We start from the raw sequence: 26,290 nt of genomic DNA, 5'->3' as shown, positions 1-26,290 counted from the left end.
CTGTGAGTGACATGAGATAAATAATGAATTAATTTTTTTTAATCAGCCGTCATCTTTGGAAAATTGATTGCCTTTCTCAGGTGTTAATGGTATCTGTTATCTTTTCAGCATCGGAGCAACTGCTCAATTTACCTGTGACGATGACCATGTGCTGCAGGGCTCTAAAACGATTACCTGCCAGCGCATAGCTGAAGTCTTTGCTGCGTGGAGCGACCACAGGCCCGTCTGCAAGGGTGAGCGTGGCTTTTCGAAGAGCTAATAAAACAGTTTGATTAAGGCAGTGCCTCTGGTTATAAGCTCTATGCAGATAGAGGAAAGTTCATTTCTGGTAATTATGCATGAAAGCCTCTGTTGCTGCACTCTTCCATTCCAAAATGCTTTATCCTGGTTTTCTGTGTTTCATATTACCTGGAGCACCCTTTAGAATTTGATTAATGGAAGTACAGCTAATAGGCCCTTTCTCTACTTGTGCAAACAATGCATTATCCCTCAGTCATATTACAATGCAGAAGGCTGCAGTCTCTTACTCGGACATCATTTCCTTCAATATTTACACTGGGTTTGAAGAGGATTCTGGGTTCTTTAGCATATTACGTTGGATGATTGATAATGTAGATACAAATAATAAAAGATTGAGTTCATGCTGAGAAGCATCAGTGCTCATGTGAATATGCACAAAGCTGAGCTGACAAGTTGTTCCAGGCATCTTGGAGAGATGTCTGAATTGGAAGATTTAAGGATTTTTTTCCCCCCTCCTTGTAATCACAGACAGGCGAAACTCCGTTCAGGGCTCTTTTGGGGCTATAATATCTTTTGCAGAGATCCTTGTTCTTTCAGTCACTAAAGATGTTTCTTCATGATCCTGTTTGTGTATTTGGAGACACTGTCGAGCAGCAAACAGTGTCTTCGGGAATGATCAGAGACAGTCCTGACAGTGTTGTGTGATAAGATTTTAAACATTTGGAAAGCCTGGAACTTTTGTGCAGTACTGTATCTTGTAAATGTCTTCATTTTTGTGATTTTGTTCTCTTGCAGTGAAAACATGTGGGTCGAATCTGCAGGGGCCGTCTGGGACATTTACATCACCAAATTTCCCCATCCAGTATGAGAGCAACTCCCAGTGTGTGTGGATCATCACTGCCAGCGATCCAAACAAGGTAGCAGAGCAAATTTTTGTAGGTGTTGGTCTGCTTTATTTTATTCTTGATGTAGTAAGTACCCTCTGGTTGTTTTTGGTCATGTTAAGATCCTGTGATGAGCAGGTATGAAAGCAAATCATTTTATTGAAATGGTAAACGTTTTCAGTTGCTAAGCAATCCCAAATTTTGCTAGGTTAAAGCAAAATATTTCAATGTATTTCATCAGGATTTGATGTCGTATGGACAGACTAATAATGCATAATTGTGAAGTGGAACAGAAATTACAAACATTGCTAATAAAAGCTGTAACGCCCTCAAGTTGATACTTTGTATTTTTCCTTGTTCTCAAAACAGCTGTCAGATTGGATCAGGATCATCTGTGATCATACATTTACAAGTCTTGCCTCCAATTCTTAATTGCCTTGACATCTGCACTTTGACTGAGCCATTCCATCACAAAGATGCTTTGATCTAGCTCTTTCCATTGTAGCTCGTTCTGTGTGTTTAAGGTCGTTGTCCTGCTGGAAGGTGTCTCTCGGTCTTTTGTAACCTCCAACAGGTTTTCTTCCAGGACTGCTCATTATTTAGCTTCCTCCATCATCCCATTATTTATGACCAGGCAAAGACAGGCATCCTCACAGTAGGAACAATGTATTCTTGTGTGTCCCTTACATGGTTACCTGCAGTTATGCAGTTTCTTCACACCTTTACTTCTGCCCTGGTGTTTTCCTTGATCTTTATGTTTTTGTATTTTCACTGATGTTCACACAGAAACCTTTGAGAGCTTCACAGAATAACTGTATAAATACTAAGATTAGACTTCTTATTAATACAGTGTATTTCTGAGGGCAACAGGTTTTTTAGAGTTCATTGACACTGTCACATCAAATGTCTGCTGTGGATTTTATTTGTTTGACTTGGCAGTTGATGGTTGAATAATTTACTTAATTTATTCAGAGCAACAGATTGAGAAAAAACCGTCAGGTGTAAAGCTTAACCCTAAAAATAAAAGATTGCAGCTAATGGTCATAAACATCTCTCTACAGAAATCTTTCCAAGTTTCTCTGTTAAGAGTAAGTCGAATAATACAGAGTGTTTACTAAGTGAAATGACCAATAACCAGTAATCAACCAATGAAGACTCATTTAGATCCCTCTCTGACCGGCGGCTACCATAGCTTTGTGCCACTGTGCTCTCTCCTAGGCAAACAAGGCTTTTCCTTGGCAGTAAAACTTAGTCCATTAGTGTTATTATGGTAATTATGTTTCTCTCTGCATTGTAATGAGGCTGCTATACATGGATGGTGCGCAGACATTGTCCTCCCCCTGGCCAGAAAAAAGAGGGCCTTAGGATGAGCAGGCAGTCATCTTGTTTGTCATCAGCAGATGCGACTTTAGTGTCATGAACACATTCTTCCTGCCACTGGTAATCCAGGCAAAGTCCAGGCCCAAATATTGTAGCTCACTGGCAAATCTCTCTGCTGCAGACTGATTAATGTGATTATGTTAGCAGCTGTTGCCAAATCGATTTCTTAGTACGCTATCCTTTTTGATATTGTATATGATTTGTACATTTTGTTAAACTTGATATATCAACAACAGCCAAAAAAGATAAGTCTGGGGAATGCAGAGAAGCAAAATATAATGACTTAAATTTTATTTGGTGGAGTTTGATTCATGGTGCTGTGTTAAATGTGTTTATTCCTTTTGAATATTGTAGTAGAACAGTTATTTAAAGAGATGTATAGGATGCTAACACTCTGTTTGATAAAGTCTTACTCTAGTAGCAATTTAAATTTCTTTTTGTTTGAATCTGAGTTTAGGGATGTTTAGTGCACATTTCTTTGCTGCATCAGAATATATGTTGTGTTATGCAAGTATTTGAATTGTGGGCTTGGGAGAACTCTTAAGCTGTTATAGCACTGCTTGATCAAATATGTTGCTGTCGACCTTACCAAATGCATATGGCATTTAATAGACTTTTCCTTTGTAGAATTCCTTTCACAGTGAACCCATCTCCAGAAACATTTTCCCAAATGGGAATTTATGGAAATGAGCAGCTCTGATATGGATTTCATATAAATGAGATGGTGACTTATCTGATAGTAGAGATGTATTTAATTTATTGTGGATATGCTTTGAAAGCATTTAACTATTTAAATACAACTCTCAGGTTGACTGCATGAATGGCTCTGTCTGAGCATTTTAGTGTCGCTGGGTGACTTACAAAAATTCCCAACACCCACATTAAATGGTACAAATCAAGACTTTTAGACATTTTCAAAGGGGTGCAAAATGTTAGAATAATGCTAACAGAATATAGTCATTTCACTTAATATTCATAAACTCAATAAATCAGTATTTACTGTCACTACAGTAATTGAATCTAATTTGTATAAATTAAGGCCAGTATTTCTTTGAATTTCAAGACTTTTTAAAGATTTTTAACACATTTTTTTGTTGTGTAAATTACAGGTTATACAGATCAACTTTGAAGAGTTTGACTTAGAAATTGGTTATGATTCACTAACCATCGGCGATGGAGGAGAAGTTGGAGATTCTAAAACTATAATTCAAATGTAAGTAAGAAATGCTTTTGTCTTTTTTAGGCCAATCATTCTGTTTTTAAACTGGTGGAAAAATGTCAGCCAAATTATTGAGACATTTTCTGCTTTTGCAGCCACCAACAAGCTAAAGACACAATTCTGGCTGGATAATATTACCACTGGACATTTTGACAAATATAATTATCAGAAATGATAGAGTACATGTAAACTAGTTGTCATCCTGGCTCAGACTTGACTGTTAAGCACAGTCTCTGGATTTTATAGAGTTGAGGTTGGGCTATTCTTGAAATGTATTGCTACTCTGCTTCATCCATTCCCAAACCAGTTTTGATGTGTTTGGGATCATTGTGCTGTTAGAAGACCCTGCTGTGTCCAAATTTTAACTGTCAGGCTTTCCATTTGAGGCAAAGCTGAATAATTCATCTTTACCTGGTTTGTTGTCTTGTGCTTTAATCCACATATTTTCAGCAGTGCACTAGTATCTTGGGCAGTGAAACAGATCCTTCCACAACCTAGTCGATTCAGTGTTTCTGTGTTTGAAAACCTCACATTAAACCCCCAAATGTATATCTTGTCACTATGGACATATAACTCAAGCCGTATTTTGCCCAGCCACAAACTTTTTTTACAAAAGGCTTTTAAGAAACTGGCAGTGGATTTGAAAGTGCTTTTTTTTTTTTTTTGTCCATTGCTATTGACAATGACGCTAGGCATTCAGGCCCAGTTCATCCTGGGCCTCAAATTTGATGGTTCTCTTATGCTGAATCTCTTCTTCAGCATAAGAAACAAAACTACTTTATGTCTGATAGTGTTTGACATTTGAAACCTGGAATACATGGTCCATTTGGACAAAGATTCAATACAAATTTCCATACTTCATTTCAAATGGATGGATCAGACTAGCATAAACCTTGTGAAATGGTCCTGATGCATTTCATGTACTGGTAATGCCCTAATACCAGTTTATAACATGTGGTCAAATATCTTGCTATAATTATGTTTGAAGCTTGGAGTAGATTGGAAAAGCATGTGAATAATGAGGTTTAAATTGTAAGTGAATATTTGACAATATGCATTTGGTGGAACTGTATGTACGTAGCCCAGGCTGCATGTGAAATTTTGACCATATGTGAATTTGAAAAGAATCATATTTGTTCAGCTGAAGCAAAATTTACAATTATTCCAACCTGGAAAAAGAATGATTCAAATGAATAATATGAAAGCTCCAAATTAATACGGCATTATGTCCATGTTCGCTATGTGTTAAGGGATTGTAGCATGTGGGTGGTATTGTGCAATGATGTGAGGTTAGAAAAGTGTTGTTTGATCCCATAGTTCTTGTGTCTTATCTGCAGGCTGAGTGGGAGCTTTGTCCCCGACCTGATAGTAAGTATGTCCCATCAGATGTGGCTCCATCTCCAGTCTGATGAGAGTGTGGGCTCAATAGGTTTCAAGATCAACTACAAAGGTACACAAAGTTTAATGGTGATATGATTCTACATGGCCTTTGTCTTTGTGTCTGTCATTACCTTCGTCCCTGATACTGTCTGGTCTGTCTGATTTCAAAATGTATTTCTCAGCTTAAAGCCGACTGTTCTGAGAACATAGAGAATATCAAGAAAAGTTTTTTAAAGCTCTTAAACTGACTCAATCTTCTATTTTCACCCTCTATTTTCATCCATCCTGTTATCTTCCCTTTGCCTACAGAGATTGACAAGGATAGTTGTGGTGATCCCGGTACACCTCTGTATGGCTACAAAGAGGGCAATGGATTTTTAAATGGGGATGTTCTTCGCTTCAAATGCCAGTTTGGATTTGAGCTCATTGGGGAGAGGATGATTACTTGCCAAAACAATAATCAGTGGTCGGCTAATATCCCCATCTGCATATGTAAGTCTGGACTAATCTTTTTTTCTTATAACGGCAAATAAAGCAGTTAGTAGTACACTGTGAACATTCACAATAACTCTAAGCTATTGGGGGATTAATTACAGTGTTAACAGAAAATGTAGCACACAATTTGTAAAGAGCCCAAATGTGTATTTGTGAACTACCGTATTTTCTGCACTATAAGGCGCACCTTCAATGAAGGGCCTATCTTAAAACTTTTTTCATATATAAGGCACACCGCGTTATAAGGCGCATAGAATAGACACTATAGTTGGGGTTGCCACCCGTCCCGTATTGAACCTAAACGGTACGCGATTTGTTCCGTACTCTACAAATGTGGATGTGTAATAACAAAGAAGTGGTCCCCGAGTACTTTATATAGTAGGCTGCCCCAGTCATTGTTTCACTCACGGTGTTGGTGTTGTGATATTGTGCCCAACTGCTTTCTGAGTAACACAGACCAACCGACACGCTGCCGCTGCAATCTCTGTCTGTCTTCCCCCGCCCCCTCCTGGCTTTAAATGTATAGGGGCTGGTCCCTTGGTAACCTTAGTCGAAGCACCCCGGATGAATGTCTAAAGCCACTTTGTTGACAGTCCGACTCCGGTCGGCGAGGAGAACCTTCCGCGACTGGGCGTGGCCGGACGATGATCACCCTTCTCCGTTCACACACAGCATGTTCGTGGAGAATGTGGTGCTAAATGACCTGCAGACGACCTGATTCTAGACGGTCGGTAGGTAGATAGGTCAGTCAAACTTTATTAACAAACTAGCATTCTGACAACTATCCCAGCATGCACCACACGCTTTTTCTTGTACGGGCGAAAATTAAGTCGGTTGCTGCTTACCGTAGTTGCTAGACTTGTTGTGGCTCAATATTGGTCCATGTATAAGATGCACCGGATAATAAGGCGCACTGTCAGCTTTTGAGGAAATTGAAGGTTTTTATGTGCGCCTTATAGTGTGGAAAATACGGTAATAACATATGGGTTTGGGGTTACACTGAAAGAAGAAAATGATTGTTTTCCTGCATTCATGTACAGTAAAAGGCAACATGTAATATGTAGTACTTCAACATTTGTCATGACAGTGTCCCTGTCTTTGGTTTAGATAGATAGAACAGTATCCATTACACAGAATCCCTGTTTTGCAATTCTGTATTCTCATGCAGTTTTACTGCAACATGGCCACTCTCCATGCAGTTTCAGGTTTCTCCAGCTACTCCGTACCCATGGGAGCCGTGCTGTCTCCTGATTTCTGAGCTACTTGCACAATTGTGACATTGTTCTGCTGGAATCGCTGTGCACAATTCTGTTATGGCACAATGCACCCTTTAGAGAGCAATGTGGCCTGTTAGAGATGCTCTAAGACAAATAACTGTAGTTGCATCAGTGAAGTTTTATAAATCCTCGCTGTTGTCTTGTCCATGTTCTATCATACAGTCCCCTGTTTCTCCAACTTCACCGCGCCCATGGGGACAGTACTGTCCCCAGATTACCCAGAGGGCTACGGGAACAACCTTAACTGTGTGTGGCTGATTATCTCTGAACCTGGCTCGAGGATTCACTTGGCCTTCAATGACTTTGACCTGGAGCCTCCCTACGACTTCCTCACAATCAGAGATGGGGATCAGTCAGAAGCAACGATGCTGGGACGTTTTTCAGGGGCTGAGGTTCCTTCACACCTTACGTCCAACAGCAACATTCTGCAACTGGAGTTTCAGGCTGATCATTCGATGTCGGGGAGGGGCTTCAACATCACCTACAGCAGTGAGTGATATATTTTTTTAAACTTGCATCTTATATATTATTATACATAACATCTTTTAAAAAAGAAATGCATTGATGCATTATTCAGTACTTTAAAAGAATGTGAAAACGTGCTTGACTAAATGGCAAAAAAAACCAACCTATATTCCTGATGCAAACAAAAGATTGTCAAATGATGTAAATCATTATTTTGAAAATGGAGAAAACTTTCATTATCAGAATATGTTATTTTTCTGTTGCCTCTTTTTATTTATTATTTTCTTAAATAACAGAAAATGTTGATAAGTATATACTCATATAAACCTGTATCAATGTTTGTTGTTAAATTTAAGTGCCACTTTCTGTACCTGTTAATTTGGGATTGTGGTGATGTGAAAACTGTTCCAGCAATCAGTAGATGAGACACAGGTTAAACCCTGAAGAGGTCATTGGTCTGTCATGAGACCACTATAGAGAAAATCAACCATGCTCACACACCAATGAACTGCATGTATCTGACCGATGGCATGAAGCCAGAATACCTGGAGAAATTTTGTGGACTCGCCTTAACAGTATGCAAATGTTCACACAGAAATGCCTCAACCATGAGACAAAGATGCTTATCACTAAATCCTCTGCACAACCTTATAAAATATGAAAACATCTTTAACCTGCAGCTCAGATTAAATGGACTTGTTAATCAAATCATTAAAATAAATCTTTATTCTCAATGCTGTGCTACATCTTACTAAAATCCACTCACTGTGTTCTCAAACATATGGACATTAACAAAGAATGGCTCCTTGGGGACACTTTGCCAATCCGTAACTGCAGTTGCATTTGGCTAAATCTGGTCATGCAGTAAATCTTTATACACTTAATAATAATGTGCCTAAATTTGACTTTTCTCATGTTATCAAAAAACAAACAAAAAAACTGTGAGATAGTTCCCTAGTGATCTATAAATGTACATCAGAAAGCCCCCTCAGACTTATTCTTAAGACTTATCTTATTTTATTTCATTTGTTCAAAGGGTTTTCCAAGAGCAGATCTTGCCTTTGTGAATGTTTTTTTTGTCTTCTTTGGCAAAGTCTCATCTAGCCTTTCTTTGGGCTTGAGACTCATGAATGGTTGGCACCTTGTGGTGAGTCCACTCGATCTGCTCTTCTCAAGTCCTTCCTTGATAGAAGACGTGGATAATGACTGCCTCCTGGAGGGTATTGTTCTCTTGGCTGGCTGTTGTAAGGGCTTTATTTTTTCACAGAGATGGATGCTGGTGCCTTAGATGGACACCCAGGACTTGTGTACGTGGCCGACCTCAATACTGCCTTCTCTTTTTCTCAGAATGTACCAAACAAAACACCACTAGCTTTGAATAGTAATTGAGAGGCTGTAATTGCACAATCAAAATAAAAACAAGCTAATAAAAAATAACACCTTTTTGAAAGCGGAACAATTATGTTTATTGAATGGATTTAGATCCAAATTAAGTATTTTCAAGATGTAGCCTGCCAAGAAAACTGGAGCTTGGAAAAATATGTCTATTTCAAGACTTTGTTATATCAATCCACTGAAGGGGAACGTTTGAAAGTGAGTCTGGAAATGTATGGATTTTGTTTTTTACATGAGAAAATATGCAGGGACACTTAAACACATTCATTATTTAACCAGAATATGAGAATGTTAAGCCTGTTTTTTATTTTTTGCTTCATTAATTAACTCAGTTAATTACCTTATATGGCTGAAATTAATTTATCGTCAAAGCAGGGGGTGTAAAAATAATTAGACAATACAAATAAATATGAATCCATTATTAGATTACATCTGATTGTTAATACATACACTAATATTGTTCTGGTACAAAAATGCCTGTTTTTGTTTTACAAACAACCTCACTTCAGCAAAAATGAAACTTAATAGTCCAATAACAATTACAAAAGAAAACTGCCATCCCATTTAGTTTTCTTTGCTTTTGTTTATGCTACAAAACAACTTTGTTGTCTCTTTTTATATTTCACTGGTTGATGCCAACCCACAAGTCTTGGAAAAGAAGACTTTCTTATAATCCTGCTTACTGCAAGGGACTACTACTACTACTTTTTTAAAAACCTACAGCTAAAATGATTCTTTCTCTTTAAGCTTGGTTCCTCATTGTTGTAACCTTGCTCATGCCTTTGACGTTACATCTTGTTTCTGTCTTCTTCTTACAAGCTTTTGGGCATAATGAGTGCCCTGACCCTGGCATACCTCTAAATGGAAGGCGCTTTGGGGACGATTTCCAGCTGGGTAACTCCATCTCTGTGGTTTGTGAGGAAGGTTTCATCAAAACACAGGGAGCTGACACCATCACATGCCAACTAGAAGAAGGGAACGTGATGTGGAGCGGACCAATTCCCAAATGTGAAGGTACCGGAACAGACGAGTTAATGATTAAGTGGATTTTGGATAGATACATCAGCTGTTTAGTCAGGAAGGAGAACAGGGAAAAAAAGGAGCATCTGAGTGGGCTTTCTTCACCACACTCAGGAAACATATTTCTAGCAATTTGTGAGGTCATAGTAGTTTGGTGTTCAATGCTATATGTTCCTTTCATCTTTTATGTGGGTTCAAAAATCCTTCATTATCTTACAATATGTCCATGTTTCTCCTCCCCTCTCAATCTTTTCCCATCCTAAAAACCCATTTTATCTCTCCTCCTCCAGCTCCTTGCGGGGGTCACTACTCAGGGCCGTCTGGTGTCATTCTCTCCCCGGGGTGGCCTGGCTACTACAAAGACTCTCTGAGTTGTGAGTGGGTCATTGAGGCCGAGGCAGGACGCTCTATCAAGATTAGCTTTGACAGGTCTGTATGACACTACTGAAACAACTCGGGCGTGGAAACAAACAAACTCACACTTACACAAAGACATATAGAAATTGATCACAGGCAATCTACTAGTATATGAAAACGCATACACTTCAAGTAAATACATTTGCAGGTACAGCTTTTAACAAATACTCTGCATGTATTTGGCTTAACCTTCACTCTGGAAATCTGTGATAGAGCTCAGAACACAGATGTGGGTGAGATGTTAAAAGCCTCAAGTATTATTTTTTATCTTTCTTGTAATAACGGCAGATATAGCACCTTAATGTTCCTCCACATTTTTACATGTCAAAACCTCAAGCTTCACATGAAGCAATGGCAAAATTCTTAGATGGAAAATGATTCATTGTTTTCATAATATTTCCACAAAAGAAAACTCTGAAAGTGTCACATACGTTTATGTTCAGCTGATTTATTTCTAGGGCCACCTTTTGCCACAATTATAAATCCAACTCTTTCATGGTATATCTGTTGCATTCATTGCTCGTTCCTCTTTACAAATAGTTTTACCAATGTCAAATAACTTAGAAAGAGTGCCTTTAAGAATCTACATTCACATTTTGAAGCAGATTTTTAATTTAATTTAGGTTTGGATTTTAATTTGGCCATTCTAATAAATGAATATCCTTTCATCTAAACTATTTCATTTATGTTTGTGCTTCTCTAAAGCATGAGCAAAAAGCTCATCCTGCTTATATTTATTATTTTAATTACTCAGACTTTTTTGCTTCTAGGACAGAAAGTCCATTTGATGGATTCAAAAGTCCTTAACTTTTGGTTTTTGATTGCTTATGTAGTGCAACGTTTTCCTGAGGACTTTATGGAAGAGCTGCATTTTACCAAATTAGACAGATATAAATATATGTAATTTACTATTTAGGTGACTTTTAAAGGCAATTAGTGTCACTCAAATTTACAGGGTTCAAACCACAAATGAATGGATATTTCATATTTTTTTAGTGAAAAGATTTGAAACCCTTGAAGGCTTTTTGGTCCACTTCACAAACAGGTCCTACTTTGTGTTAAGTTTTTGGTTGTAATGTGATAAAATATGAAAAATATTAATTGTTTGAAATACTTTTTCAGGGCATTGTAATTATTGTAATTCCATAAGGTTATATTGTTACAGATAAAATAAAAATCCCAAATCTTATTAGACTTTATAACTTACTATGGAGATTTACAGTTGTAGATTGTCTAGACAATTAGACACTTTTTAAAACCTTGTTTAGCATTATTTGTGACATTAATCAGCCTTTCTCTCTTTGCCAAAAGTGATTTTGGTAAAAACAAATCTCCACATCTTTCTTGCCAGAAGATAAAATAATTATAATAATAAAAAAAAAAAATCACTTTTGGCAAAAAATGACTTGGATCACTATTTAAGGAAGGTGACAATATAATGTAATTTGTGAAGATGTGCAGGCAATGCAACATTTTCTTGTAATATATGTTGCAACTCTAATTTCTTTGTGAACTTATTTGTACTGTTTTTTCCCCAACAATATTGATTCATTTTGCTGAAACCCTGCACTAACGGCAGCTGTTTGATGTGGAGACCGGCGAGTGGCTACAGATTCATATCATGTCATATTTCCAAGATGCCCATTGATCTTGTGCTGTTGCAATAATCAGCATGATTGCTTGCCAGTTATGTCTCATCTTTCATTATATAATTAGTCTTTTTGTAGCAAACTGTAGGTATTGTGCTGAATACAAACATTCCTTCTCTTTCTCCTACTAATCTTTGTTATCCTTCTACCCCTAAGGTTTCAAACTGAGCTGAGTTATGATTTTCTGGAAGTGCACGACGGTCCAAACCTGCTTTCTCCTCTGATTGGCTCGTTTAATGGAACCCAGGTCCCTCAGTTCCTGTTTAGTAGCAGTAACTTCCTATATCTGCTTTTTACAACTGACAACAGTCGATCAAACAGTGGCTTCAAGATCTTCTATGAAGGTGAGAATATAGTGCTGCTTTATCTGGTTTACCTAGAAATTGGGAACGTATTATGTAATTAATCATGCTTTGGTACAAAAAGGCCAACAGGATGCATGTAGGAGGGAGCACCAGGTGGGGAGGTGTTCAGAGGTTGACATGCTTGGACAGGCTTGGAACCTGTTAAAACTGCTTTGCAGTTCTTCATTAAATAACTTTTTTTAAATGTAAGCTCCTCTTAAACATTATCACAAAAATGTTATGTTGCAAAGGTTAACTTACTAAACTGCATACCTGAAGATTTAAGTGGGCATTTCTACACAATGCATACACTTTTTAAAGTATCATGCATTATTGAAACTTAACTAAGATGAAGTTAGTCAAGTGTGCCCTGAGTAAATAAATAAAAAAAAAAATCAGAGGGAAAAATATAATCTTTATTACATTGCTCAATGTCTTCCTGAAATACATGTTGAGTTCTTCTTGGAGTGTAAATCTAATTGCCACATCGTTTGCATCATTTGCCCTGTTTTCATCAAATAGTCTCTGAAATGATTCATTAGGGCTGCTTGTGCAGAGCTTTTACCTTTTTTGTTTTTACTATGGTAAAGCTGTTTCTTGAGTTAACATTTTGCTCTTCCACCTGATTTCACATGAAGACGGCAAATGCAACTTGGCGTGTGGTACACTTTATACTGCCAGTCTTGCTAAAGCTGTCATTGCTACAAGAAGTAAGGTTAATTAGGGGAGCTGTATGTTTGTCATGTTTTCAAGTTACTTTGTTTGTGTGTTTTTCTGCTGAAAGTGAAACACTTTTTGTGTTTCCTCACTTGGTGCATCAGTGAATCAACTAAATCATGCAAGTTTCTGTTTGCAATTGAATAAAGGAGCCAACATAACTTGTTGACTCTGAGCCATCACATAGGAGCTCTGTGGTGGTACATAAAAATTATCCTGCAAGCCTCGGAGCAATCTAGGGTAGAGAACTGTGGTGCAAAATGTAAAAAGTAGGAATAAGTTTCAACAATATTAAGATTTTTGTTTAAAAAAAAAAATAAAAAATCGACCTATGCCTGCAGCTGAGACTCCAAGTGACAAATATCCAACTGTCAAAATGTATTCTTGCACTTTGCTTCTTGTCATGAGGAACACTTGTTTGTATGTAAAACAATTCTCATTGCTGCTGCATCAACAAATCTGCCGGATCAGGAGGGCATTCACTCTCGAAGGTGTACAATTTTAGGGAAATTTGTATGCTAAGCTTTCTTTCTTCCCATGTCATTATGCTTACACTGTTAGCCTTTGAAAAATCTTACAGTAAAAGATTCCGGGCATAGTGTGATTTATTTTTACAACAGTTTGCACTAGCACCATTACCCGTGTCATTCTGATTTGATTCATAAGACAAAGTTTGCTATTATGTCTGTATTATTGACTGAAAGCAGGCCACAAGTGCCCTTGTCTTATTATGTTTTGCTCTCAAGTGCATTTCTCTTTTGTTGATGAGGCCATTGAAAAGCAATAACAGTAAGATCATATTAGCTTCTTCTATTGCTATTTAGGATATATCTAATTGCTGGAATACCAAGGGAAACCTTGCCAACTTCATTTGTAAAGTTGGTCATATAAAAAAAAATAAGGGTGAGTTATGCAGTAAGTAAACTGAGGCAGGGTAACACTGCATTGATTCCCTTTATGTGTAGAAAACCTAAATTAGTTCAGTTACAAAGCAACTAAAAAAAAGAGTTTGATTAAAATATTTGCAGAACAAGATATTGTGTGCACAAAATAGAGTTGCTTATATTTGTGGGAATGTATTAAAGGTAATTTCTGCAACTTGGAGGCTAAAACCATTATGGCCAAGTATGTTTAAGTGTACTTTATCTGTTCAAAGGACATTATTCCAGAAGTCTAATCACTCATTCAGATGTAGCTCATCATATATGTCATAATGCCACAATGCTTTTAACAGAGTTTGTCATTCAACTGTTCCAAACAGGAAGGAATTTTATTTATTGAGCAACTTTCATAGATAAAAACCACAAAGTGATTTACAGATTAAACAAATTAAAACAAAGATATAGATAAAACACAATGAAAGGATAATACAAGCTATACATTTTCACATACTAATTGAAGCCTGTGTCTCTGTGGATTTCTCCCATTTATCTGAGTTTTAGACAAGCTGATCATGAGGTGAATTTGCTTGGATGTTGACTCTTCTTATGATTGGTAAATCTCGTTCATGTTTACTTCTTGTAAACACCATTTCTCATAACAGATTTTTCCAGATTTTTAGTCTTAAAAGTTGCTTCTTGAAGATATTGCTGATGTCATTCCTCTTGGCATCATCACACAAGCCTGTTTTCTCCAGACCTGCGAATTGCTAAAACTCCTGGTTTCATAGATTTGGCACATTTTTTGATTGTCAGTCAATCAAGTGTTAATTAGCAATACCTGGCTGCTAGTTATTGCTTAAACCCCATGTCATCAGCATTCTGTTCTTTGTTCTTCAAAAGCACCTTCACTGATGACTTTGTGAAATCTTCTGTGAGTTTTTTTTTGTACTTTTGAGCTTGAATTTAATTATTTTAAGAACCTAGGGGAAAAAAACTCTTCATTTTTATTTCTTTATGCTTTATAAAACCTTGAATTGAAACAGGAAATGCTTTGTTTTCCTAATAATGCTCTCAGTGTAGACTTTGCAAATGCTTTCTTTAGAAAAATAGACTGACGGAGGTAGCTTTTTTCTGTGTATCCGAGCTAAAAATAAAAGTTCTGAAAAGGCTTTCTTAGAATAGTCTCCCTGCCAATGACCTGACAACTGCTTACACATCCGTTGCCAGTCATTTGCCTAAAATCTGCATATTTTTAGTGCATCAAAAGCAACCCTACCTGGAAGAAAGCCAAATGGAAGTCGTGAAAATCACAGGAAAAAATGGGGCCATCTTTTCCCTCCTAATAGAGCTGAAATTTCCACCAGGGCACTCTGGAGGCAAAACAGCCATGAAAGTACTTTTTATGAAAGCCAAGTGTAGAGGTCCAACATTTTCAGAGAACAGAAGAGAGTATATTTGTACAGCTTCTTGAAGGTCATAGCCTCAATTCTGCCTCCCCGAGAAACAAGTGGCCAGTAATGCTGAACACAACCTAACATGCACCTTTGACCCTTTCTCTGTAGGCTAGTTGATGGTTTATCAAGAGTAGCAAAAAACAACAGAAAAGGTGCAAACACCCCTGCTAAGTTTTCAGGCTTTATTATTTATTCATTTTATTGATGTATTCATATATTTCATGTATTTATTCATACCATAGCAAGAAAGTCAAATACTTAAAACAAAAAAGTGAATGAAAATATATTGTCCATCTATCTACATATATACTGTGTGATATACAACACACAGTTAATTTATAGTGCCAGAAAGTTGTTCTGTGCTTTTGTGATGTTTGAGGCAGCTATTAAGCAAGTAATTATTATTTTTTTTATATCAAGGTTAATATTTGATTCTGCTTGGACATTATTTTATAATAATTCTCAGAGCTATTATGAAGGACATGTAATATTTATTGTGATTATTATAATGCCAAATGTTTTGACACCAGAGTTTAAGTACAGGATTGAAGTTTATGTGACTGCAAGAAGAACACAAAAAAGTTGTATTTTCATATTTGCGTCACAAAAGTTAAACAATATCTAATAATAAACATGGAACAGATTACATGTGTTTTTGCTTCTTTGTCACTGCATCAGTTGGATACTAAAGTCTGCAAAGATGATTAGACTAAATGCAAGTAGCAGTTTTTCAAATGATAATTTGGGGGCGAAAAGATATTTCAACCAAATGTGTGAAGTAATTGCCTTCAAACCGAACAACTGGTCGCTCTATCCTTGGCAGCAATAATGGCAGTCATGAATGTGTGATAACTAGCAATGAGCCCTTTGGCCAAATCTTCTTTCCAAAACTGTTTTAGTCAGCTAGATTAGTGGTTTGTCAACCATGACCAGTCAGTCTATTTAAGCTTATGGCACAACCCTGCAATCAGATTTAAGTCAGAACTAAAGACCTCTTCAAAACATTGCCTGTTAAAACCAAAAGCAAGAAAATTACATCTAATCAAGGTCTTAAAAAAAAACTAACGGCTCACATCACCTCCACCTTACTTATATTAGATGTAGTAGAAAGCATAAAGTTTTTTTTGTTTGTTTATTTTTTAATGAAAATCCAGTTTCATGTCTGAAGTCCACAGAGTATTTTCCCAAAAGTTTTGGGGATATTTTTTTTTTTTTTTGGGGGGGGAACATGAAACATACGTTATTGTTTTTTTTGTTGTTGTTTGATTTTTTTTTCTTTGTCAGCAGTGGTTTACCTTTGGAAAATCTTCCATACATGCATTTTTTGTTACAATCTCTATAATTTCACAAGGGACCATATTGGTAGTTAATAGCATTAATAGATTAAATCATATTTTCAAACTCATTTTATCTATTTAAACAGGACTATTTTTAAGAAGGTCAAATACTTTTCACATCACTGCCAGAATGAAAACTAGCCTTTTCACAGAGTCATTCTGACTTGAGCACTTGCACACAGAAATGGCTCATAGTAACGGGTAGCTCTTTCACAGAGAACCACAAAAAAAGTCAGGAAATGTTGACTTTTTTTGCACTTTCTGAAACTAACCTCTCATAAAAAAAATAATAAAAAAATTAAACTGTGACATACTTGTGCTTATGTTCTACTAGTGGTCACATTGGACACTTACTCCTGCATGGATCCTGGCATCCCAGTGAATGGTTTGCGGTTAAGCCATGACCTGTCGATTGGCTCAACCGTGTCCTTCCAGTGTGACCCTGGATACAGACTCAGCCATGAAGAACCACTTGTTTGTGAGAAGAATCACTTCTGGAGCCACCCACTGCCTACTTGCGATGGTATGTTGAGACAAACGGTTCATATGCATTTCAGCACATGGATCAGTCTCATTACTGAAATACAGAAAGTGCAGCTTTAATTTATCCTTTTGCAACATATCTACTAAATAGGCTAACAACATAATTAAAAAATTATTTGTGAAAAGAAAAATCAATAACATTAAAATTCAAATACTAATTTCTGCGTGCATTATTAACCTTTTAGTTGCGAGCCCTTGTGTGAAGCATTATGAGTTGCCTAGAGCAACATTGACTATGCAAAAGGGTTCTTGTCAGTGCTTTATAACATGTTGTTTTAATCAGAAAAGACCCAGTTTTGAAAACACTGTTTTCTGTAAGGAATCATGGAATGGATTGGGCATGTAGTGCACCGTAAGGTATTTGCCACACGTTTACCTCCTATACAAATTCAATATAGACCAATTGTTTGATTTTAAAATCCACAGCTAGTAATGACTTGGAAACTAAAGGACTGGTTCCATCACTCTTAATAAGATTATTTTATTTTGAAAATTGAAAATGCATTTGATAAGCGATAAGCATCCAGTTGGTTGAGAAGCTGACGTCATTCTGGCTTCCTAAGCAGACAACCAGACTAATAAAGCAGCTAATATCTGCACAACTACGAGGTTTACTTGAAAGCTATAACTGAATTTAGCAGATGTAATTTCAGTAGTTTTACTCAACAATGTATGAAAAATCAAACTTGAAGTAAATAAACACTATGTAACATTTATAACTGTAATAATTTTATTTTTGCAACAGTAGTAGTAATCATTTTTCTTATTTTAAATACAGGAAATTAAATCATGTTATGCGTTGTTTCTTTTTTTATATAGTTATTGCAAAACACAATATCTGTAGCATATTATCTGTAGTGTATTAACTCAAGATTATCTTGCCAAGATGATAGAGATAAATAATGCCAGTCTGTCAAAGTGGAATTTCCCTTATAAATACTTTGGGGTATATTCTAGGTATGTCTGTGTGGTGCCAACTGGCTTGGCATGCTGCATGTGGAGTAATAATTTGCCTCGCATGCCTGTCAACCTTTAATGACTTCATGTAATGTTGGCTCATTAATAAATTAGCAGTTTTTTTGTTTGTGAGTAATGGTGCAAGTCTGGATGTGTTGTGGTCTCTTAAAAACCCTGAGGGTGGAAGGAAGGCCTGGGAGGGGGTGGGTACATGCAGCTGTGGAGCCCAAGGCTTTTTACTTCTCTCCCCCAAACATCAGCTGATGCATATTACTCTGATACTTTTATGCATGCATGTTGTTTGGAAGGCATCTGTGAATTTGCCTTTGTTTTCACTCTTAAAGTAGGAAAATACCATAGTCCCAAACACAACATGACTAGATAGATAAATAAAAAATACAAATCTCAACAAATTCCAGAAATGCTTGATTTGACAAGCATTGTCTTTGAGCTGAAATTACTTTCTTGTTAAATCTCAGTGACGGCATGAACAAACATTTACGAGTTCAAGCCATACCCAATTACTCCACTTAACCTTCAGCCACATCTGACATTCACCTCCCAGTGTCCATCAGCCACCAATGAGGAAAGAAATATCTCATTAACTTCCTTTGAGAGGATAAAATGCATTCTGGAAGTAAATTGAGCCAGTCACATCACTGTAGTGGTAGCGACATTAGTTTTGACAGCATTCCTTGTCGTCACATTTTTACTGGCTCAGTCTTAAAGAGTTACAGCTGGATTATAGAACCTAACCATAGTAAAAAAGCTGTTAAACAGTATTTACGTCTGCTTAAGAGACACTGAAAATCCCTGTAAAGAAGTGATTGCGACTGAGGTTTGTTAATTATATGGACAAAGTCAATGACTTGTGCTAGATGGAAAACTTGTCAATAATTGTTATGGTCAGATGAATTTAGCTGTACTGTATTATATACATTAAATGAATTGCATTGCAATTGTATATGAACCCGACCATAACACTGAGTTGCATAAGAGGAAAATGGATTCCCTTGAATTGAATTCAGACACAACATGACTCAAGTTGTCTAGGCTTTTTAATGATGTTTTCTGATAATGTTTTTGTCAAGCTTAAGATTCCACAACAGTAGAAAACCTGGATGGATAGCTGACCTAATAAATGATTTAGTGTCCTGTGAAAAGGTAGAGCTGGTTTGCCAAGACGAAGAAAGAAAAACATTGCGTTGGCAGCTGCAGAGTAGGTGCTCATAAAAATATTAGGAGATTATATGACTTGAATACATTATTCATGCAAAATTGCTCCTTTGTCTTTAGGTGAAGGATTTATTGGTTCAATTGAACTTTCTTTTTCGGTAACACTGACTATCCATTATCTTCCTTTTTTATTCAGCATCATGTGGCGGGGATATCAGAGGGCCTGCTGGGATCATCCTGTCACCAGGCTTCCCAGAGCTCTATCCTAACTCTCTCAATTGCACATGGACTGTTGAAGTCAGTCATGGGAAAGGTAGGCAATTGCAGTTTATTAATAAAATGTGGTGTTATTTAAACATAGTTGGTTTGGATTTTACACTGTTTAGAGTAGAACATTTTGCACAATTAAAATCCATCAATCTAGCTATAAAGTTTATATTCAGAGGTCAGTCTGTCAAGATGTCTTTTGTTTCTCATTTTTCATTACAAATTAAGAGTTAATTTATTGGTTTGACACTTGCAAAAAGGCAGTGACCGTGGATTACAAGATCATAACCTTTTGTCTGAGGCCTTGTTCATAATTACTCAAAAAGCCAACTCAGCTTATTTTACAGTGCACGTGTTCTTTGTCATCCTTAACATTTTACACTTTCCCAAATACACATTTATATCTCTTTCTTCTTTCACGAGTCAAGCTGTATTATTTAACAATAAATTTTAAAAAGTTAAAACTACATCAGTTTCTATTTGTTTTACAATATGTTACAGCGACATAAAATTAACAATAGACATAGACTTATTGACATTTCAATCCACAAAACTGTTTAAAATCAGATTAAGTTGACAAAAGTGTATATGAAGTTCAATCAAAACAAGTACAGCAAAAAATAAGATAACTTATTTGAAAGCACTTTGATTATATCTCCGTTGGTGTTGTGTCTGCGTCGAGTTTAAAGTTTATGTGCTTTTTGTAGCATAAAAATGACTGAACTACATTTTCCCCAGTTTAAAAGGGACATAAAAAAACAAAGATTGAATAAAAAACACATATAATAGAATACAGTAAAACAACCGAATAAATAGATAAATCCAAAGGGTTTGCTTAAGGAATTATTTCAAAATCAATAAGGCTGATTTCCTTTGCTTGTAAATACCTCTGACTTCTCAGCAAGAAACAAAATTAGCCTTATATTCTTCATCTAGTCCATTCTGTATTTTAATCATCATAATATCCAACATAGAGGTGACTCCTGATTAATTGATCTTTTGCCTTTATGCACTGTAATGAAATGATCAATCACTTCATTTAGTTATCATTCTAAGGGTCATCTGAAACTTCTTTTATCAAGTGAGCTAAATATTGGGAAGGACATTACATAGTCGCACTGGAACAGATACAACAGATGGCATGGACATGGCAGCACTGATTGTGCTGAAAAGCAGCCAGTTGGCCATCATAGAGAGAATCAGGATGTTATTGCATCTGAACAACATTGTGTTCAGATGCAATAAATAAGAAGAATACATTTTGTCGGGTTTACATACCAACTTTCAACTAGGTTACATGAATCAAAACATTTATTCATAATTTGTTTTCTGTTCATGCTGTATTTGGAAATTTTTCATTGCCATCAGTTTCTTTTATTAATTATAATGTTATGCAACAACCTTGATGATACTATAATAGGTCTGATTTTGTTCCCCTACCATGAAGAATTATACTGTTTCACAACATCTACCCAGTAACAGCATTTGCCTTATTTATTTACCAGATGAGAGTCAGATTACCTTCCTATGTAATGATGTTGTTGATGGTTCTGTCATGGTAGACATTAAGCATATTTAATCTAGCTGTAAATGATGAGGAGTAAAAGGGAGGTGGAAGAGAATGCTTCTCTAGGAAATCACTGTTCTAATGATCACAGACTTGCAATGAATTCCATAAATACATTTTAAATTGTATTATAACTAGAATACAATATTGTTAGTTTTTAACCCTGAACCAAGCCAGCCATTTTGAGTCATTGAATATGCATGATTCTCTTCTCCAGAGCATGCATGTGGTGACAGTGGAATGCAACAACTCCTTTGTAACAGGAAGAAGCCTATTGAAGCACCTGGCCCAGTGTTGGTGGCTGCAAGCTGCGCATCCAAAGAATTGCCATAAGAACGATTTGTGCCAGTTTAAGAATAGTTCAAATTTGGTTCTCCACCATAGACATGTGAAGGAAATGGAGACTTCCTCATAAATTTTATATTTTCTTAAAATAGAAACAGTTTAGTACAGCACAATATATTTGACTTGTATGAAGCAGGTTTCTTTTTTTTCAATGTGATGTCATGGAAAGTCAAACAACAAATGTCCAATGACTCTGACTAAATGCACATTTATTTATTATGCTTTAGAAAATACATCAAGCTTCTTCAAAGAAAATGTGACTTATTTTCCATCCTTGATCATGGAATAGACTGAAAACCTTTTTTAGACTAACAAAATAGAAATTGTTTTACCATAAAAAATAAAAATGTTTGGTGCATGTTTGACCCCCTTTTTATGTTTCAGATCCACAAAAAATGCATTTGGCATTTGGTTCATTAAAATATTGCATTTAATTTATTGCTGAGGAGGTAAAAAAAAAAGTGTGTATTTAAGTGGGAGGAAAAAGTGGGATGTGCAAGGAATTGAACATGGACAAATTTGGCCCTTTTGAAAAAAAAATTTAATATCACTGGACTAGAGAGGTTTGAGAAAACGGAACAGGGCATTATACCTCACATGTCATCTCAACATTTAGCATTAATTTTTACAATTCACTGTTAAAATTTAAAAAGGCAAATGCAAATATATTTGTTATGACTGTCCATTAATTAATTTTTTATAGTCTTTTGATCTTGATAAATATCTTAAGATCTTTTACTTTTGCAAATTAAGAGAAGACCACTAATAATAAGAACTGAGAACCCTGCTTGTCTCGGAGCAAATCCCATCCAGACTTCAAAGGCAAACTGATGATAAAAATTAATTATCTGGAAAAAACTAGAGCACTGATAAAACATGGGGGGTCAATTAAGCGTATCTCAAGGCTGACATAGCAAGGACATAATGCTCATTTGGCAAGATGACATAACCCAGACAAGAATCCCTCAAAGATTAATTTACATAAACTTAAATATACAAAAAACAACAGTAATAAGACAATTATTGAATATATTTCTATATTGTAACATAATTGCTATCAAAATCAACCAAGATATGCATACTCACCTAGAAATTTATGTACTTCATTATTTTGAAATATGTCCGCAAAGTCCTGAAATCACATGCATTTGATGATTTTGGCAGAATTAATTTTACAAAACTGTGGTCATGAGGGCTGGTAAACACATTTTGTAGATTATATACAGACTAAATTAAAATATCTAATCAAGATACATTTTTAAATTACATGTCTATATATATTTATGTCACCATACTAACATAGAGATATTATATTTATGACATCCAAATGGGAAGAATGTCTCTAGCTCTGATGGTGATTTTTGTTTTATTTTCTTTTTTTGTGTGTATATTCTTGCAACCCTCAAACTCTGGACTTGATTCTCTCCTCCAAGGTGTCCAGTTCACTTTTCACTCCTTCCACCTGGAGGATCACCATGACTACCTTCTGATAACAGAAAATGGCAGCTTCGCTCAGCCTCTCGCTCGACTCACTGGCTCAGAAAGACCTGCACCGGTTAATGCTGGCCTGTATGGGAACTTCAAGGCCCAGCTACGCTTCATTTCTGACTTCTCCATATCTCTGCAGGGGTTCAACATCTCTTTCTCGGGTAAGAAGGCATATGTTCTCTCTGTTTGTTGGAGAAATGCAAGCGAGGAGTATTTCTAGCTGTATTGAAGTGAATTTATTAAATAAGGATAGAGAATGAATCGTAGCGAGAGGGATACAAGAAAGAATGCAAAACATGAGGGGTTAGTCTTGTGAGACAGGATGCCAAACTGAAGAGCAGTGACGGGCAGACCGAAAAAGAGAGAGACATGCTAACTACTTTTTCAAAGAAGAGATGAAAAGCACCAAGCCTCTCTGAAGCCTGCATAAAGTAACATTTAATGGGTGTTTTGTTGGTCATTGGGCTGAAGGTAAACTCTGCCTCGGGGCTTGCTGGTAAGAAGAGGATAATTACCACACAGAGAGGTCATGCAGGCAGTAGGCATCCGACTATGATAATAATACTCATCAAAGCACGTGGGCCAGTGACCTGAGGACTGAGGAGACTGCAGTGCAAAGAAAAATGGGCCCCATGCCGAGACCAAGGAATGGATAATTACAGAGAAGTGGAAATAGAACTTGAACAGATAGAGAGGGGAGGTGAGACAGATGGCAGTACTGAATGAGTAAAGTAGATAGCGAGGGCGGAGAAAGACAGAGGTAGGGTGGCAGAAGGAAATGCATAGTAAAGAAGAAAAAAGGAGACAGGGGCTGTTTCATGAGCGTTCTTGCCAAATATTTGCCTGCTGTTTGCTGAAGTGAAGCATAACTTATGTATTCATGAATATTCATAAAGCAGTTGCTCATTGTGTGTGTGTGTGTGTGTGTGTTTTTTTGTCCTTGCATGCTCTACGATTAGCATCTATAGATTTTTCTGATTAGAATTCAATTTTTGACCTTTTAAAACCTTTGATCAAAGGCTGTGTATTCTCTCAGGCCACATCCTACAGCAGACTCCCAGATTGCTTTGCTGGGCTCAAATCAATAGGCCTATGTGGTTATCCATACAGCCTGTTACACTCTGTGTGAAGGAAATGTGGATGACATTAAGCTGTTGCATCTTTTCACATTTTAAGGCCACTAACAACAATACTGTTAAAGGGTTTGCACCCCGGGTAGCCTAGTTTTTAGAGCCCATCCTTCATGTTGAGGTCTTAAGCTTTGGGCACGTATCCCAACTCGATGAAATGTCCTTGAGCAAGACATTTAATCCCTGCTTGCTGCAATATTTCTTTTTGTCGCTGAATGTACAAGAAGAGGAAAAAAATGGTAGCAGGGTACTTTTTAGGAGCAAGTTTAACTAAAAAATAGCTGATCTGTGTTAACATTTCTTAGATGGTGTTTGTATTTTCCTGAACAGATTTATGCATGCACTTATTTCTTTGTATCCTGTTTGCAGAATATAATCTTGAGCCTTGTCAGGATCCTGGAACGCCTCAGTTTGGCTGGCACACAGGCTCCAGATTTGGCATCGGCGACTCGCTGTTGTTCTACTGCAACACAGGCTATCGTCTTCAGGGGGCAAAGGAGATCGTGTGCTTGGGGGGTGGCCGCCACATGTGGAGTGCCCCTCTGCCGAGGTGTGTGGGTACGTGCTCAGCTACTTTTTCTTTCTTGTTTCTGAATGTACATTTTATAGTTTGAGTATCAGCCAGGGTAAGATAATAAACGTATCTACAGCTCCATCATAAATGTTTGTGCTCATCAATACTGTATTAACTTTGGGCTTTAAGCAGTACATTTGAAGGGTGAAATAACGCAACAAACATCTTCAATTAATCTTAACTTGAACTAGCTGCATATGTTTAAAATTTGTGCACATTTTTGCTAATGAATAGAAGTTAAAAATTATGCAAACATACTTAAACTTTTAGCTGACGATGCACATTTCTTTACTATGCAAGAAACGTGTTATAGTCAGACGACACAAAGATGGAGCTCCGTGGCTCCTATGCAAAAAAAGATGCTTAAAAGTGTTGATGTGTAACCTTCAAAACTTAAAACAGTTCACTAACTACCAAGTAGTGTTGGGGTAGCATCATGGTGTGGGGCTGTTTCTTTGCCAGTGGACCCTGGTGCAAAATTGTCGAAAATCCTCCCTAAGTCATCAGCTACATGGTAGAAATTTGGGCACAGTTGGGTTTTCCATCACCAATAACAACTTATTTGGGATTGGCTAAAGCAAGGCAATAGTAAGCTTCTAGATTGACTGTGATTGTGTAATGGACTGTGTTTATAGGGTTAGTACCAAAAAAACAACAAATCATTCAGCACAGCAGCGATCTACCCCACCTCTTCCAAACGCTCTTTACCAAATATTTTGCTGATAGGAGAAAATCCACATTGTACGTTAAATTCAGCGAGTTGTTAAGAGTATATCCTGTGTTGCGTTCTCTTTTTTTTATGGCTCCAGGAATCTAGCGATTTCATATTCAGATATCTTTCAAATAAATCATAAACCTAAAGTTTATGGTGAATATAAGCAGTGCAGATAAAATTTAAACAGTTCTTTGCTTAGTGTCACTTCAGCTCTGACACTTCTGCCAACTAATCCTCTACTGTTCAACGTTGCAAAGGAATCACTCAATGTTTTTACAACAATCATTTAATGCTCTTCTCATTGTCTTCGAATGTGTCAGTGCCAGTCGATAATGATTTTTATGACTGTAGAATAATAATTGTTCATCCAAGAAACACAGTTAACTTGCAACTTTATCTCTTTAGGTAATGATGCAGCTAGGCAGTGTCTACTTCATCTCATTTGTTGTGTATATTGTTATATAATGGATGGTGTCTGTGTGTTTGTTTTCTCACAGCGGAGTGTGGATCCACAGTCTCCAACAATGAGGGAGTTCTTTTGTCACCAAACTATCCAATGAACTATGACAACGGCCATGAATGCGTGTATAGCATTCAGGTCCAAACAGGAAAAGGCATCAACATCACTGCCAGCGCCTTTCAGCTCGCACAAGGTGACATTCTTAAGGTGAACAATGCCTTTGTTTCTCTTTCTTACTTAAACTTGGATAACCCACAAAGCAACAGGGGGCCGGCTGTAGTTAAATTATGTCATTTGTGTAGTTAAATGCAAAATCTACACCACTATTGTGGAGCTATTCTGTTAACAAAGAATAACTAGTTTTATCAAATGCATTTTAACATTTTTGGTCTGCACCACAGATGTGAAGCAAACCTGCCTTTCATCCTTATATTAACATCAGAAATGTAAAAAGACTGGTGAAGCTAAGCAGTTTTCTTTTGTATGTTAGAGAAATTTCCAAGAGTTTGGTTCT

At 36.7% G+C, this 26,290-nt stretch overlaps 1 protein-coding gene across 1 annotated transcript in view; it reads left to right on the top strand.

The window, feature by feature from the left end:
• LOC103150239 (CUB and sushi domain-containing protein 3-like) overlaps positions 1-26,290 on the top strand; it is a 291,625-nt gene that overhangs the window by 96,332 nt on the left and 169,003 nt on the right. Inside the window, exons 9-22 of the mRNA XM_016670613.1 lie at positions 109-233; positions 1,036-1,157; positions 3,614-3,717; positions 5,061-5,173; positions 5,413-5,595; positions 7,038-7,364; positions 9,555-9,749; positions 10,046-10,184; positions 11,978-12,165; positions 16,889-17,077; positions 19,427-19,543; positions 22,843-23,058; positions 24,397-24,585; positions 25,814-25,983. Coding sequence (XP_016526099.1) covers positions 109-233; positions 1,036-1,157; positions 3,614-3,717; positions 5,061-5,173; positions 5,413-5,595; positions 7,038-7,364; positions 9,555-9,749; positions 10,046-10,184; positions 11,978-12,165; positions 16,889-17,077; positions 19,427-19,543; positions 22,843-23,058; positions 24,397-24,585; positions 25,814-25,983 — 2,377 coding nt within the window. The remainder of the gene's footprint in view (positions 1-108; positions 234-1,035; positions 1,158-3,613; positions 3,718-5,060; positions 5,174-5,412; positions 5,596-7,037; positions 7,365-9,554; positions 9,750-10,045; positions 10,185-11,977; positions 12,166-16,888; positions 17,078-19,426; positions 19,544-22,842; positions 23,059-24,396; positions 24,586-25,813; positions 25,984-26,290) is intronic.

This window comes from Poecilia formosa, unplaced genomic scaffold, assembly GCF_000485575.1.
Source record: "Poecilia formosa unplaced genomic scaffold, Poecilia_formosa-5.1.2 Scaffold0, whole genome shotgun sequence".
Classification (NCBI taxonomy): domain Eukaryota; kingdom Metazoa; phylum Chordata; class Actinopteri; order Cyprinodontiformes; family Poeciliidae; genus Poecilia; species Poecilia formosa.
The sequence above is the reverse complement of the archived record's forward strand: the minus strand, read 5'-3'. Positions and strand labels throughout refer to the sequence as shown.